At 45.9% G+C, this 14,967-nt stretch overlaps 1 protein-coding gene across 3 annotated transcripts in view; it reads right to left on the bottom strand.

Annotated features, from left to right (window-relative positions):
- The window catches only part of RNASEH2B (ribonuclease H2 subunit B), a 76,791-nt gene extending 62,494 nt beyond the window's left edge, over positions 1 to 14,297 (bottom strand). For all 3 annotated transcript variants that reach the window (XM_040266983.1, XM_040266978.1, XM_040266979.1), the window contains exon 1: positions 13,987 to 14,297. In XM_040266983.1, the coding sequence (XP_040122917.1) occupies positions 13,987 to 14,050 (64 nt within the window). In that variant the 5' untranslated portion in view covers positions 14,051 to 14,297. The remainder of the gene's footprint in view (positions 1 to 13,986) is intronic.
- Positions 14,298 to 14,967: the final 670 nt, after the last annotated feature.

Below are 14,967 nucleotides of genomic sequence, written 5' to 3'. Positions count from 1 at the left end.
TTGGGCAAGATATTCAATCTCTTGTACCTCACTTATTTCATTTACAAAATGGGCACAATAATTAATTTATAGGTTTTTGTTAGGTGAAACTTTAGTACTTTGGCCACTTCATGAGAAGAGTTGACTCATTGGAAAAAACTCTGATGCTGGGAGGGATAAGGGGCAGGAGGAGAAGGGGATGACGGAGGATGAGATGGCTGGATGGCATCACAGACTCGATGGATGTGAGTCTGAGTGAACTCCGGGAGATGGTGATGAACAGGGAGGCCTGGCGTGCTGCGATTCATGGGGTCGCAAAGAGTCGGACACGACTGAGCGACTGAACTGAACTGAACTGAACTAACTAAATGTGAAAGTGCCTAGAACATGCAATAAGCACTCAGTTAAGAATCAGTTTCCTTGCTCTTAACTCTGTGGAAACATTAAGAGTGTGCTAGAAATATTCAGGTCAAAATATAAAAGTCAAGAATCCAAGCACAGAACTGACCAAAGGGCCTAACAATTAGCTTTCCAAGAGTAGGCTAAATTAGTACCAGTAGAGGCACACCTTAGAGATATTGTGGGTTCAGTTCTAGAGCACTGTAATAAAGTGAATATTGCAATTAAGTGAATCATACAAACTTTTTGGTTTCCCAGTGCACATAAAAGTTATGTCTATTGAGTATATAATAGTATTATGCCTAAAAAAGTATAATTTAAAATATTTTATTGCTAAAAAAGCTATCATTTGCTCTTTCAGTCATAATCCTTTTGCAATAGTAATATCAAAGATCACTGATCAACAAATATAACAATAATGAAAAAGTTTGAAATACTCTAAAAATTACCAAATGTGACACAGAAGCATGAACTGACCAAATGTTGTTGGAAAAATGGTGCCAACAGACTTACCCAAAGCAGAGTTGCCACAAATTGTTAATTTAAAAAAAAAAGAAAGAAAAGAAATGCAGTAACTGCAAAGCACAGAAAGCAAAACGCAATAAAATTATGCCTGTATAGTCTTTGCTGCTGTCTCAGTGGTAAAGAATCTGCCTGCAAATGCAGGAGACACAGGAGATGCAGGTTCAATCCCTGGGTGGGGATGATCCCCTGGAGAAAGAAATGGCAACCCACTCCAGTATTTTTGCCTGAGAACTCCACGGACAGAGGAGCCTGGCGGACTACAGTATGTGGGGTCGCAAAAGAGTTGGACACAACTTAGTAACTAAACAACAAAAACATATTCAAGAAACCAGAATGCAAAGCATTTTATGTGCAAAAATTAGGATAACATATATTAAATACTCAGCAGTTTCTGGTACATTCAATGTGCTTGATAAATGTTACATGAATGTGTTGTTTGATTTTTAGAAAAATTTCTCAGTAAGAAATGATAAAAGAAACTTTTTATATTTAATGAGCCAAACTTCATTTACATGGAGTACTTACTCATGTGAAACACCTTCTAAAACTATGCTGAGTAAAATAAGACTTCACATTATATTTTTTAAAAAGTAAGCTTTACTCTTTCTTTTTTTTTTTTGACTATTTTCTCTTACATAAGAGGTGACATCATAAGCCATGCTGGCTAAAACTGTTTTCACAAAAACAAAAAATTCAGACAAATCAGAAGCAGGTACTGAGTCTTTTGTGCCCCTTTAGATTCAATAGTATCTTAAACTTCCCCATTATCTCAAGCCCTGCCACTTAAGTTTCTTGTGTCACCAATTCCACATAGTTTCCTTATGGTCTCCATCTTCCCTGTAAAGATCCAGCTTTATGTCTCACTGGTCACCATCAGCTCTACCAGCAAACCTTCCATCTGTTTACCATCCTGATCTGAACCCCTCAACAAAGAGGGAACTCTGATTGCTACTTTCCTGACACGTGAACTTTAAAGAAAACATACAATGACACAGAGACTAGTGTGTACAGTAAATGTAAGATAATAGCTCATTTGTACACAGCATTTAGACCAAAAACATCCTTTATATACACACACATAAACACGGGCTCCCCTGTGGCTCAGCAGTCAAGAGCCCGCCTGCAGTGCAGGAGCTGCGATTTCCATCCCCGGGTCGGGAAGATCCCCTGGAGGAGGGCAGGGCAGCCCACTCCAGTATTCTTGCCTGGAGAATCCCATGGACGGAGGAGCCTGGCGGGCTACGGTCCACCGGGTCACGAAGAATCGGCCGCGACTGAAGCGACTTGAGCGCGCAGATACACACACGCACATATACATATACATAATACACCTCCATGAGGTAGGTACAATTTTAACTTCCAATTTTTTAATGAAAAATTTGACTGAAGTTAACAAACCTGTCCAAGGTCATAGAGCTATTCAGCTATACAGAGAGCCAATATTTAAATCAGGCAACAACATTTTAAAACGATGATCCTTTAGAGAAACTCTTAATCTGAAGACTCTTCCTTCTTAACTCAGGAAATGAGAAGGAAGCTCTGAAGCACAATAATTATCTTGGTATAACTGCTCTCCTGTGACACTAACACCTCAAAGCCCTAGCCTGTCCTTCTTAGAGTCTTCTTGCTGAATCAGCTGCCCTCACTCCCAGCCAGCCCTTACCCCACAATGCCAGGGGTGAAGCGAAAGGAAGAGGAAGGAGGCGGAGCTGAGGAAAAGGAGAAAGAGAAAGAGACAGGATCAAAAAATATATAAAAGAAGGATGAGAGAAATCTACTGTGAGATACAAGAAACTCTGGCAATAAAAACAGTTAAGTGAAGTTTGGTTAAAAAAAAAAAAAAAGAAACTGATCTTCCTATTACAATATCCTATGCACAGCTGTATACAGCCCTGCCCCCAATTATCTATGACATTTTAATGCTTAAAAATTAGGGTACAGCACATAATCAAAAGCACAGACTTAACCATTCAGTAATTTTTAATGAATATGTGTAGATGGTGATTTCAGAGGGTAAGAAAAGAACAGTGCATGACAAAACATGTTCATTAGGAAGAAAACAAAGTTCAATATTTACAAGAGGTAACTGACATTGCTTTAAATAAGTGAAAGCAAATTCAGTAGGTAACAGTAAATACAAAATATAAAATAATTCAATGTATCAAATCAAGGTATTTTTCAGTTACATGATTATGTTCCTCTCTAAATATTTAATCTGTAATAAAACCATTCAGTAATTTTGAAAGGTTACTTGTAAAGTATTACACAAGCCAAATGGAACATTATTTTTCATCTGCAGATATTTATCAACTCGTTTTTAAACCTGGCAGCTGTTTCTTATCCCTCTCCTGGTTAAGACAAGTTTCTTCATACCGCTCAAAGACACGAAACAGGGGAAAAGAGAAGAGCCACCTTTTTGCCAAGTGTTCTCATGACTTGGAAGCCATGGGCATTTGTTCCTGACCCTGTCTGATTTTTGGCACATAGCAGATAAGCGCTGAGAAACACACACACCCACAGTTACACGGAGAAGAAGGAACAGACATCAAAGCACCACTCATTTTATTTTTAGATACCATATCTAGGCTATTCAGGTTTCTTAAGAAGATCCAGCAGGGGGAAAAAAAAAAAAAAAAGATTATCACTCTCATGCTCATGTAGTGCTGTGCTCTAAAATAGGTCTCAGTTCGTTTTTAGACTCCAGCCATTAGAATATACTCAGATCCGCTGGTTCCTTCTGCCTGATAGCCAGGGATATCTCCTTGGGAAGGCTTTGCTAGGACACAAGTATAAGGCATGCAAGACAAATCAGCACAGTTTTCAAGCTACTTGCCGCTTCCAGGAATGCTAATTTCAGTAACAACTATACGCCTTCCCTTCCCAAGATGTCAGCACTATTATCAAAGAGATCTGGGTCATTTTCCCTGCTTTGAAGCTCTCAGCTTGCTCAACCACTACAGGAGGCAAACCAAGAAAAGCTGGAGTGGCATGGACTAGGGAAACAATTTCCCAGTAATGGGTTCCTCTAAGAATATCTTTTCATTTTGAAGTTTTGAAGAAAAAATACAAGTGCCAAGACCTCCTGAGCCAAGACCATAGGAGATAAAATCTCTTTTCTTTTAAGGCTGACCAATCAGTGGCCATGTTTCTAGGAATGGCTTGTGCACTAAAGAAACTAACAGGTTTGCAGCCACTCAAAGCCACAAAGGTCAGCAACATAAGGAGATGGAGCCGAGGCCTTGAAATACGTGGGACGCAGGAGAATCCTGGAGAGGCAGAAAGGATAGACCTGGCTGGGATGTCCAATAACAGCGCTGGTTCGTGGAAAGGAGGTGAGTCTGGCTCCCGGTCATCACACTGACAAGGGAGGGCACTCAGCCTGGCCCTCCCACAGCCTCCACGGGGGAGAGGACCATCAGCTGCAGGCAGAGTGGCCTTGCACACAGAGCAGGGGGCCTGGAAGACCAGGGAGAGCTGGCGGTCTCTGCCCCTTAACTCCTATTGAGCGTTGGGCAGATTATTTGACTTCTTGAAGTCTTTAAAATGGGGAAAGCCTCTGAGGACTACTTCCCATGGTTGCTGTGAGGGTCAAATACAATAACATATACCAGCGTGTATTGTAACAGTGTAAGAGATGGAAGATACAGGCCTAGCAGGTGGGTTTCCTAAAAATGATATAAACCTTGGCAAAGCAAGGAGAGCTGGACACAACTACTGGGCATGTAGGCGCTGCCGTACCTCTATGCCATTCAAAGACCACCAATTACCAGGACAGGCCAGGTCACCTGTGGCTGAGGCTCCTGGCTGGAGCTGGGTCTCACTGCTGAGTGAAGGCAGGGGCTGGCTCTTGGGCCATCCACCCTGCACTTTTTCCTTCTTCTGGACAAAGGGGACACCCTCAGCACCCTCTGTGGTCCTCCTCTCCCACCTATGGTGCTCATGGAGCTCACAGCTCCTCAGTTACAACTCACGGAGGGTGGAGGCTGGGTTACAAGCAGTCACAGGGAACCAGTCAGAAGGCTGTCTTGAAGACAGACAGCTAAGAGAAGGGGGCAGCTTCTGCCAGCAGACACCAGGAGGTTTGAGGCCTGGGTGCAGGGTGTATGCAGCCTATTTCATACAGACTGGAGGAAGTTGGTTTAAAAAGACGAAGTGACCGCTGAGACAGGCAGACACCCTGGACCTCCGGGTGCTGGGCGCCCTACTCCCGAGGTCTCAGAGCTCTCCACCACCCCGCCACCCTGCCCCACACAGGTAGCCTTTGCCAAGCACACATGGCCCTGCTAAGGAAGTCCTGAAGAAGCGTAAGTCAGGTTTTCTAACACACCATCAGGATGTGTTGGTCCCACACGAAAAGAAAGAGTAATTTCCAGACTAAGGTAGACAGACCCATGGTCCATTCAAACAAGCATCCTACTTATGGCAAATGTGCCAGGGTTGCTTGCAGGAAACCACACTTGTCTTCAAAAATTCAAGCTCAAATGGCTTCCAAAACATCCTAGCCTGGCTGTACGTTCACTATGGGTCTATGAATTTATCTTCACCCTTCTGGCATCTGACTGAATTTTCTGTCTTCGTCCACTCGCAAAGATAAGCCATTCCTAATATGTACTGCCTACCCTGTGAAGCTGGAGAAGGTAATGGCACCCCACTCCAGTACTCTTGCCTGGAAAATCCCATGGATGGAGGAGCCTGGGAGGCTGCAGTCCATGGGGTCACTAAGGGTCGGACACGACTGAGCGACTTCACTTTCCCTTTTCACTTTCATGCATTGGAGAAGGAAATGGCAACCCACTCCAGTGTTCCTGCCCAGAGAATCCCAGGAACGGGGAAGCCTGGTGGGCTGCCGCCTGTGGGGTCGCACAGAGTCGGACACGACTGACATGACTTAGCAGCAGCACCCTGTGAAGTGACAATTCTTACTTGGTTGATTTCTTACAGTATAAATAAACTAGTCACAGTTCAGTTCAGTTCAGTCGCTCAGTCGTGTCTGACTCTTTGCGACCCCATGAATCGCAGCACACCAGGCCTCCCTGTCCATCACCATCTCCCAGAGTTCACTCAGACTCACGTCCATTGAGTCAGTGATGCCATCCAGCCATCTCATCCTCTGTCGTCCCCTTCTCCTCCTGCCCCTAATCCGTCCCAGCATCAGAGTCTTTTCCAATGAGTCAACTCTTTGCATGAGGCGGCCAAAGTACTGGAGCTTCAGCTTTAGCATCATTGCTTCCAAAGAAATCCCAGAGCTGATCTCCTTCAGAATGGACTGGTTGGATCTCCTTGCAGTCCAAGGGACTCTCAAGAGTCTTCTCCAACACCACAGTTCAAAAGCATCAATTCTTTGGCGCTCAGCCTTCTTCACAGTCCAACTCTCACATCCATACATGACCACTGGAAAAACCATAGCCTTGACTAGACGGACCTTAGTCGGCAAAGTAATGTCTCTACTTTTGAATATACTATCTAGGTTGGTCATAACTTTCCTTCCAAGGAGTAAGCGTCTTTTAATTTCATGGCTGCAGTCACCATCTGCAGTGATTTTGGCTCGTCACAAGCCTCTTCAATGTTCAAAGTATGACCTACAGATTCTCTTTGTCAGCTTATTCATGTCACGGAGTTTCTGTCTTTCTCAAAAAAAGGAGAAAAAAATTTTGGCCCCCTAGAAGATCCCATGGAGAAGAGAATGGCAACCCACTTCAGTATTCTTGCCTGGAGAATCCCATGGACAGAGGAGCGTGGTGGGCTACAGTCCACAGGGTCACAGAGAGTCAGAGTCAGACACGACTGAAATGACTCAGCACACACACAGCTCTGCATTAAATCAGTCTAGCCATCTTTCCCTAATTCTATGTAGAAGTATAGTACACAGAGCCACATAGTACTCTTGTGTAACCTCCATGTCCCTGGAGTGTTTTAGTCACTGTTCTAGCAAATAAGAGTAAACAGTGAAATAAAAGCAGGAATAGAAAAATGAGAGAAAAAAAAAATACCACTGGGATTTATTCTATGACACCAACAACACAAAAAGGTTAGAAAAAATATTCCTAAAATTGTTATTTTTGAGTGGCTGGATGAGGGACAAATCTCTTTTTTCTGTATATTTTTCTGCATTACTAAAATTTCTGCACTGACTATGTACTGTCCTAACTTAAAAAATGTTACTGAAAAAAAACACTGGAGAACAATGTGGTTAAATGATCAAAACCGAGGTTGAATGAGCAGCTGGAGATGGCAGAGAGCCCTGTCAAAAGCTGTGGGGACATCAGGCCCTCACAGGGGGATCGACTCTGGCTGGAGAGCCTTCAGTGGCCCGGATCCTCGCAGGTTCGGGAGGTAGAAAATGGGCTCAGAGCAGGTCAGAACCTTTCACCAGAGGGCTCACTCCACTTCAGCAAACAGCCACACCTAGAACAGAAAGGCCCTTCCTTTTAAAGGTATTTTAAAAGTACATATGAAGGACCTCAGAACACAAAAAGCTGGAAGGGTCTGGTGGCATGTATGCTTTCAGAGGCGAGCCTACCACTGAGGAACTAATGGGGCCACCGGGGAGAAAGTGCCTGGATCCTCCCCAGCTACAGGCACACACTGGGCATCCAACACATACTCATATATAAGTGACAACGAACTGAACAACCGCGATGAAACGTGTAGGTGGTGGGAGAGGTACTACTAAGTTGCACACTAACAGTGGGAGAGGCCCAGAAGGCAGGCTCCCTGCAGGAGGTGCCACCTGCCCTGGGTTAAAGAGAGAAGATTTCGTCAACATTTCTTTGCCAAGCAAAGTATGTGAGAATGAGTGCGCAGGGGTCCAGGCAGGCACAAATCACGGGCACTCAAAGAAAGAGAAGCTGTGTAACCCCAAAGTAGTGCTAAGTATTTCACTGAGGAATCCAGTAAATAGACAGTAAGAGTAAATAGTGAAATCAAGGCAGAGCCAGAAAAAAGAACACTGGAATTCATTTTGTGATACATACAAATGGCTTAGCTTCAGGGAAGACAAAGGCGAACCAAGCCTTGAATAAAGGGTAGAATTTGGATGGAAGGGGAAAGGGAAGAAAAAGGACAGTATGAGCAAAGACAAAGGCTGTGGGGAGAAATAGAATGAAAGACATTTGTTCTTTCAGCAAATGTTCATTGCATGCCTCCTCTGTCCCAGGTCTGGGAGCTAAGAGGTTGGGGTCCAAGAGGGGGCTGACATTTAATTCAAGCCAACAGACAACAACCCCGTGAGACCAGTACTATTCTCCCCACTGCAGAGATGAGGAAATGGAGGCTTTACAACGAGCAGTTTTTCCAAGGACACAGAGCTCATAAATAGTATACATCTACTTTTTAGGTGTGTTTTTATTATAGCCAGGCTTTCGAGAACGTTGATGAGCTGTTTGTTTCTTAAAACATCATGGTTAACGCTCAGAGCATGGCGGGGGTGGGGGGAGAACCAAGCAGTCCCTATTCTACTATTCAAGTGGAAACAAAAATCATGAGCATGTCTTACTTTCCTTTTATGAATTCTTTTCTGCCCTGGAGGATAAATATGTGGGAGTCTTGAGTCCTGACTTACAAACATCCAAGGCCGGATCAAGCTCTGGAAACCGCCGGATTATGCTGACTGGCAACTGATTGAGTCCATTCACTCCAGAACGTGCTCAGAGAGCAAGGGGAGCGTGTCCAGTGAGCGGTCATCTGAGAAAGGCCAGCCAGGTTAACTCCAAAAACGTTTCATAAAGACAAAACCAGATTGAGGATTTGTATGGAACATGTAAAAAACACTCTGCTGGAAAACTCAGAGACTCCCTCTCAGCCATCGGCCTTACTATTCAGTAAACGACACACCTTCCAGGAAGCTGAGCTGAATGATTCGGAGCTGTGGAAAGTCAGCACGTGAACCCGCCAGGTTCCCTGTCTCTGGCCAACTTAACGCAGGTTACCCCCAGGTGATCAAGCTCTTCTGGAAGTAGAGAAGCTTTCAGCCCACAAGGTGTAATTCTAAGCACAGACATACATACACGCAAACGGTACTGACAAAGAACAAAATAACCTGCTTACATTCTTCTGATGCTAACCATATGCCTTTAGGTAAAAAGAGGAAAAAAGTTTTTTTTTTTTTTTAGGGTCATTGAAAAGTCATTTGGGTCTATAGTAATTCTTTCTTTGCCACATTAAACTTTTACTTTTCAAACAAGAGGCGTTTCTTGTGGGCCTATTAAAAAAAAGCTATGAGTCTCTAATCGAATGTAACATTAATATAAATTTTCTCCATTATTAAGAAATTCGTTTTTCCTTTTTAATTTCTTTTTTAATCCATTAATTAGAATATAGCTCTAAAGCTTGCAGTCATACAAATCTATTTTTGTGTTTCTTCTTGAGAGACAAATCTGATATTACTATGTGTGATTAACATGGCACCTCACATGCAAGGGTCGTTTCTGTACTTGGAATGTCTAAGGCAGGCAGGCCTGGAATAATCTCCCAGACAGCACTCCGTCTGCACTCCGCCTCCAAAAGCTGGCATTGCTACTGCGATCTGTGGGGGAAAAATACCAAATACCTAAAATACTTTAAAACGTGTTATTTCCGTAAAGTAAAGGGAAATAACTTTACTGCAGAATTTGTCTACAGCTGAAGATGTTTAATCCAGTTTGACCTGAAAGTGAAAGTGTTAGTCGCTCAGTCGTGTCTGACTCTATAACCCCATGGACTGTAGCCTGCCAGGCTCCTCTGTCCATAAGATTTTCCAGGGAAGAATACTGGAGTGGGTTGCCATTCCGTTCTCCAGGGCATCTTCCTGGCCCAAAGATCAAACCCAGGTCTCCCACATTATAGGCAGATTCTTCACCATCGGAACCACCAGGGAAGCCCTAGTTTGACCTGGACTCTCCAATCAGGCAGCGGCTGACTAAGGCGAGATTTCAGCGTGATCCCTGAGATCCCTGAGATAATTTCTGTACTTTCTTTTTCCCTCACATAACATTAGGGTTTCCTAACCCTTTCATGTTTCCTTGGGGATGGCTAAGTAACAGAGTTCAGCCACAGGAGCAGTCTACCCAGTCCTCTCCTGCATTCACTGAATCCGTTCCTGCTGGCATCCACTCCAACTTATTAGAACCGACAAGCATACAAAACTTGGACTAGAGAAAAATATTAAAAATATAACTTAAAACATTTACTTTTAGGGCAGCAAAGAGAGATGGAAACTTCTACCTTATTCCAAAAAGTAGAGATGTTCACGGTCTCTTATAGCAACTAAAAGTGCAAACCAGCTAGTGTTCCAGGCCATGTGGGAGAAATGTTGAAGACCAACCCAAACTGCAAGAAACGCTTACCTTGCTGAAACGGGAGGCCGTTCTGTTTCCACTGGCCTATAAAAATCAAGGCCCCACGTCTGACTACCTCACAAGTGTCCCTCCCAAGTTTCAGCTCTTGTTTTTCTGGGATATTGGACTTCTCAGACAAACTGAAAACTAGCAGCAGAGAGACCTAACTAGTACTTTTTAATATTTCCTTTACTGTATCCTTTAAGATACAATACAGTCGTATGGCAAGGTATGGACTTCCCCACTGATTCAGCAGTAAAGAATCCACCTGCAATGCAGGAGATTCGGTAGGAGCCATGGGTTTGATCCCTAGGTCAGGAAGGTCCCCTGGAGAAGGGAAAGGCAACCTGCTCCAGTATTCTTGCCTGGAAAACCCTATGGACAGAGGAGCCTGGGAGGCTAAAGTCCATGAAGTCACAAAGAGTCGAACATGACTTAGCAACCAAACAAACAACAGTGGTAGGGTACGGTTCTCCTCCACCCAAATGCATAACTTAACTGGGGCAGACTTTCCATCTACTGGAAAAAAAACAAGAAGTCTGTGAAGATGGGCCTCATACCCTGTACTTACATGTACTCCCATGACTGTGGGAATTCTGACCCTCCATAAAGTTAAAGACAGCTAAACCTGAGCCTGGCTGTTTCTGTCTCCCAATCCAGCTCCCTGGGGCTGGCCTACTGCAGTGGTTCCTAGTGGAACCTCTGACCAGCACCACTGGCATCACTGGGTAACTTGTTAGAAATGCGCATTCTGCCCCCAGACCTACTGAGTCAGAGACTCTCCGAGGCTCAGTTCCCCAGGTGACTGATGCCCCCAAATTTGAGAAGTACAGTTGCACAGAGGTAACTACCACACCACCGGCATCTGTAACTCCCAGAGCCTGCAGGTGGCAGTAAAGGCCAGTTAGAAGAATTACAGGCACTAGAAGCTCAAGTTCTAAGTGTTCCAGAGCCAGCCTGCCTGACCACACTGTTCAACAGTTTCCTAACAGCTGGCTCAGCCTCCTCCAATGAGTCTGAAGGTCACAGTACGTCCCAGCTTTGAACAGGAACTGGACTGAAATTCTTGTGGTCCGAAAGAAGACATATTGACCCTACAAATTTCAGGGATGCAATCAATATTTAATTATCTTAAAGATTTTGTGTTTAATACTATGAGGATACAAACATACTTGAAGAATGAAAATTTCAATACTTATTAAATAGAACAAGAAATTCAAATTATTCTCAGCCATTATGTGTATCTGAATTATTTTTATGCACTCTGAATGATTAGAGTTCCCACCATTAAAATCTCATTGAGATAAAATGGTAACAGTGAGAAATTTTCTACTGTAAAGCATGTATCAGGCATCCCTTTACTATTTACTAGACTCTATGAAAACCCTGAATTTTCCATTAATTTGCCTTACACAAACTACAAACATCTCCAGTGAGGATGTGGAGCAACAGGAACTCTCACACAGCTGGGGAAATAAATCGGTACAACCACTTTGGAGAACTGTTGAGCAGTGTCCACCAAAGCTAAACACACAGCAATATCCAGACCAGCAATTCTACTCCTGGGTTTGCACCGCAGAGAAATGATCACATCCTGCTACTTAAAGCCTCATAAAAGTGTTTGTAGAAGTGTAACTCCTAATATGGAGAAGGCAATGGCAACCCACTCCAGTGCTCTTGCCTGGAAAATCCCATGGATGGAGGAGCCTGGTGGGCTGCAGTCCATGCGGTCAAAAAGAGTCGGACACAACTGAGCGACTTCACTTTCACTTTTCACTTTCATGCATTGGAGAAGGATATGGCAACCCACTCCAGTGTTCTTGCCTGGAGAATCTCAGGGATGGAGGAGCCTGATGGGCTGCCACCTATGGGGTGGCACAGAGTCAGACATGACTGAAGTTGACTTAGCAGCAGCAGCAGCAACTCATAATAGTTACAATCAGGAAAAAATAATCCAAATATCCATCCTCAGTAGTGGAAAAAAATAATATGACTATGCACACAATAAAATAGACACAGCAAGGAAAACACAAATGAACCAACAATCCTGACCACCGCTACAGACTACAGATGAGCCTCACAGACGTAACGCTGAGTAAAAGATGCAAGGGGTTAAGAATCACATGCTTGACCAAACAGGCAGAACAAATACTTGGTAATAGAGGTCAGCATAGAGGTTACTGAAGCCATCTAGAACAGGCAAGAGGAGCTCGCAGGATAAGTTCTAGGTCTTGATGTGTGGAATGGTGACAGGGGTGTATACATATGAAAAGTTCATTGACTTGCACACTTAAAACTTTTACACTTTACTATACATATATGGGTTTCCCAGGTGGCTCAGCAGTAAAGAATCTGCCTGCCAGTGCAGGAGAGGCAGGTATGATCTGGGTCTGGGTCGGGAAGATCCCCTAGAAGAGGAAATGGCAACCCACTCCAGTATTCTCGTCTGGGAAATCCCATGGACAGAGGAGCCTGGCGGGCTACAGTTCATGGGTTCACAAACAGTCGGACTGGTCATGACCAAATGATTAAACAACAATATATATGTTATATTTCTTTATAAAGGGACAATGATATGTATGTTATACTTCTTTACAAAGAGAAGAAAAGCTAAACACACACAAAATATCCTTGTCCAATGTAGGAGACATAAGAGATTCAGGTTTCATCCCTGGGTCAGGAAGATCCCCTGAAGAAGGAAATGACTACCCACTCTAGTATTCTTGCCTGAAAAACCCCATGGACAGAGGAGCCTAGCAGGCTATAGTCCAAGGGATCACAGAGTCGGACACGACTGAGCAACTAAGCAAACATAAAAATCTAAATTACTGGGCAACTACATCTGACATCAGAGTATCATTTCCTGCAAAAATACTGCATTTGCTGAGCTACATCTCAAAATTAGATACAGAGAACAATGGGCTTTCCTATATTCAATTACGCCATCAAATCAATGTATCCTCCTATGAAAAGGCCAAAACTTTCTGGCTTGCACTCCCTGGTCCCAAACTCCATTTATTCTGCCACTACATGTCATCATAGGTGGCAACTGACGTCCATCATCTCTAGCCCCTGCAGGCCTGGATGTGGTCACCATCCCGGGGAGGCTGACAACGCTGGCTTCTGCCTGAATCTCTCCGAATCACCCTTGTCCTAACCCCCACCACCATGCAGCCTCACAAATCAAGGCATGTCCCAGTGGAGGGAAAGTGTTAACACAGCACAGCCTTCAGGTCAATGCGAACCTATTGGATTCTAGGTTCCGATCTAGTAGGGCTCAGACGCTAAGACAACTGTCGACTAGGACATACCAAATTACACCCCAAGAGCAGACACCTCCAGGCCTCGCCGCTGGCCCCCAGGTCCTGAACCCGCGCGGCCCTCCCCAAGCCTGCGCCGCTCCCTCCAGGCCACCCGATCCACAAAGAACCCGAACCGGGAAAATCCACTCGGTCTGCTTCTGCGCTTCCGGCTCAGGTTTAAAAAAAAATCGCAACCGAGGGCACCGTGACCAAGAGCAGGAACCACGTGTTCCGGGTGACATTCGGGTCCCCCACGCGCGGCTGCGGGGGCACGGCCGGGGTCGGCAGCCCCTAGACTCGGCGCCTACTCGGAAACAGTCAGGGTTCGCGCGCGTGCGAGGGACCGCGGGCCGGAGGGGGCGCGCCCCGTCGCCGAGAACCCGCCCGGCGCGCTCTCGGGCCGGGCCGCCCAGGGCAGGAGTCCGGGCCGCGCCCGCGCGCCGCCGCCGCGGGGTCGGCGTGGTTACCTGGGAGCAGGAACACGTGCTGCCAGACGCGAGCCCCGTCCCCGCCGTCCGCGCCGCGCGCCATGCCACTCGTCCGCTGCCGGCGGCCCTCGGAGCGCGGGCTCGGCGAGACGCGGGTGGCAAATGGCGGGAGAAGGGTCGATTCCGGGAATGCGGCGGGGCCCGGGGCGCGCGGCCGGCCGGGCGAACGTCGTCTCGTTTCCGGAGTCCGCCAGCGGCCCAGATTTCAGAGTTTAAATTGAGCGCCGGGCCCAGGCTGCCGGCCCCCTGGCTCGTCGCCCGCCGGCAGGGAAGGGTCGCGGCCTCTCCCCCCTCCGCGGCTCGGCCAATGGTAGCTGCTCACCCGCGGCGCCCCGTGACGCGGCCCGGGGGCGGGGTCGCCTGGGCCCGGAGGCTCCGGGTCCGCGCTCCCAGCGGCCTTCCGCGCGCGCGGCGGGGCGCGGCCCCGGGGAGATCGCGGCGAGGCCGGGTCCCTGGGCCGTGGGGCACCCGGAGGCTTGACGCTCGCCGCCCCAGTAGGCTGGATGATGCGCGCACACCTGGCCGGACGCGAAGCCTGGCGCAAATTCCTCCTGAGGACGAGAACCGTCACGCCCGAATCCTCATGCCGCTGGTCCTCGTCCACGTTTCTGGATGGCGCTTGCATTCTGCGTTGGAATTAATGCCAGAATCTGGTGTGCCTTGTGATTAATGACAAAATGCATCCAAGCAGACCTCAAATTGGGGTTAGTCCTCATTACTCCAAAGAGGGGCACAGTCTGAGGCCCAAAATGTACATTTGTTGTTTTGGAAGACGTTGATTTGTAACGAGGTACAAGTCAAGATTTTTTAAAAGCGATGTTTACAAAGTCAGAGTCATGATATTTACGTATTGAAACTTCTCAAAAATAAAATTTTAATTGTATACGGTTTTAGAAAAGGTACCAAGTGTGTGTCTCATACTTAATAAGTTTGACACCCTGCTACCCCAGACCCCCAAGC

Source organism: Oryx dammah, unplaced genomic scaffold, assembly GCF_014754425.2.
Source record: "Oryx dammah isolate SB20612 unplaced genomic scaffold, SCBI_Odam_1.1 HiC_scaffold_24, whole genome shotgun sequence".
NCBI lineage: Eukaryota > Metazoa > Chordata > Mammalia > Artiodactyla > Bovidae > Oryx > Oryx dammah.
Note: the sequence above shows the minus strand (reverse complement) of the source record. Positions and strands in the feature narration are given on the sequence as shown.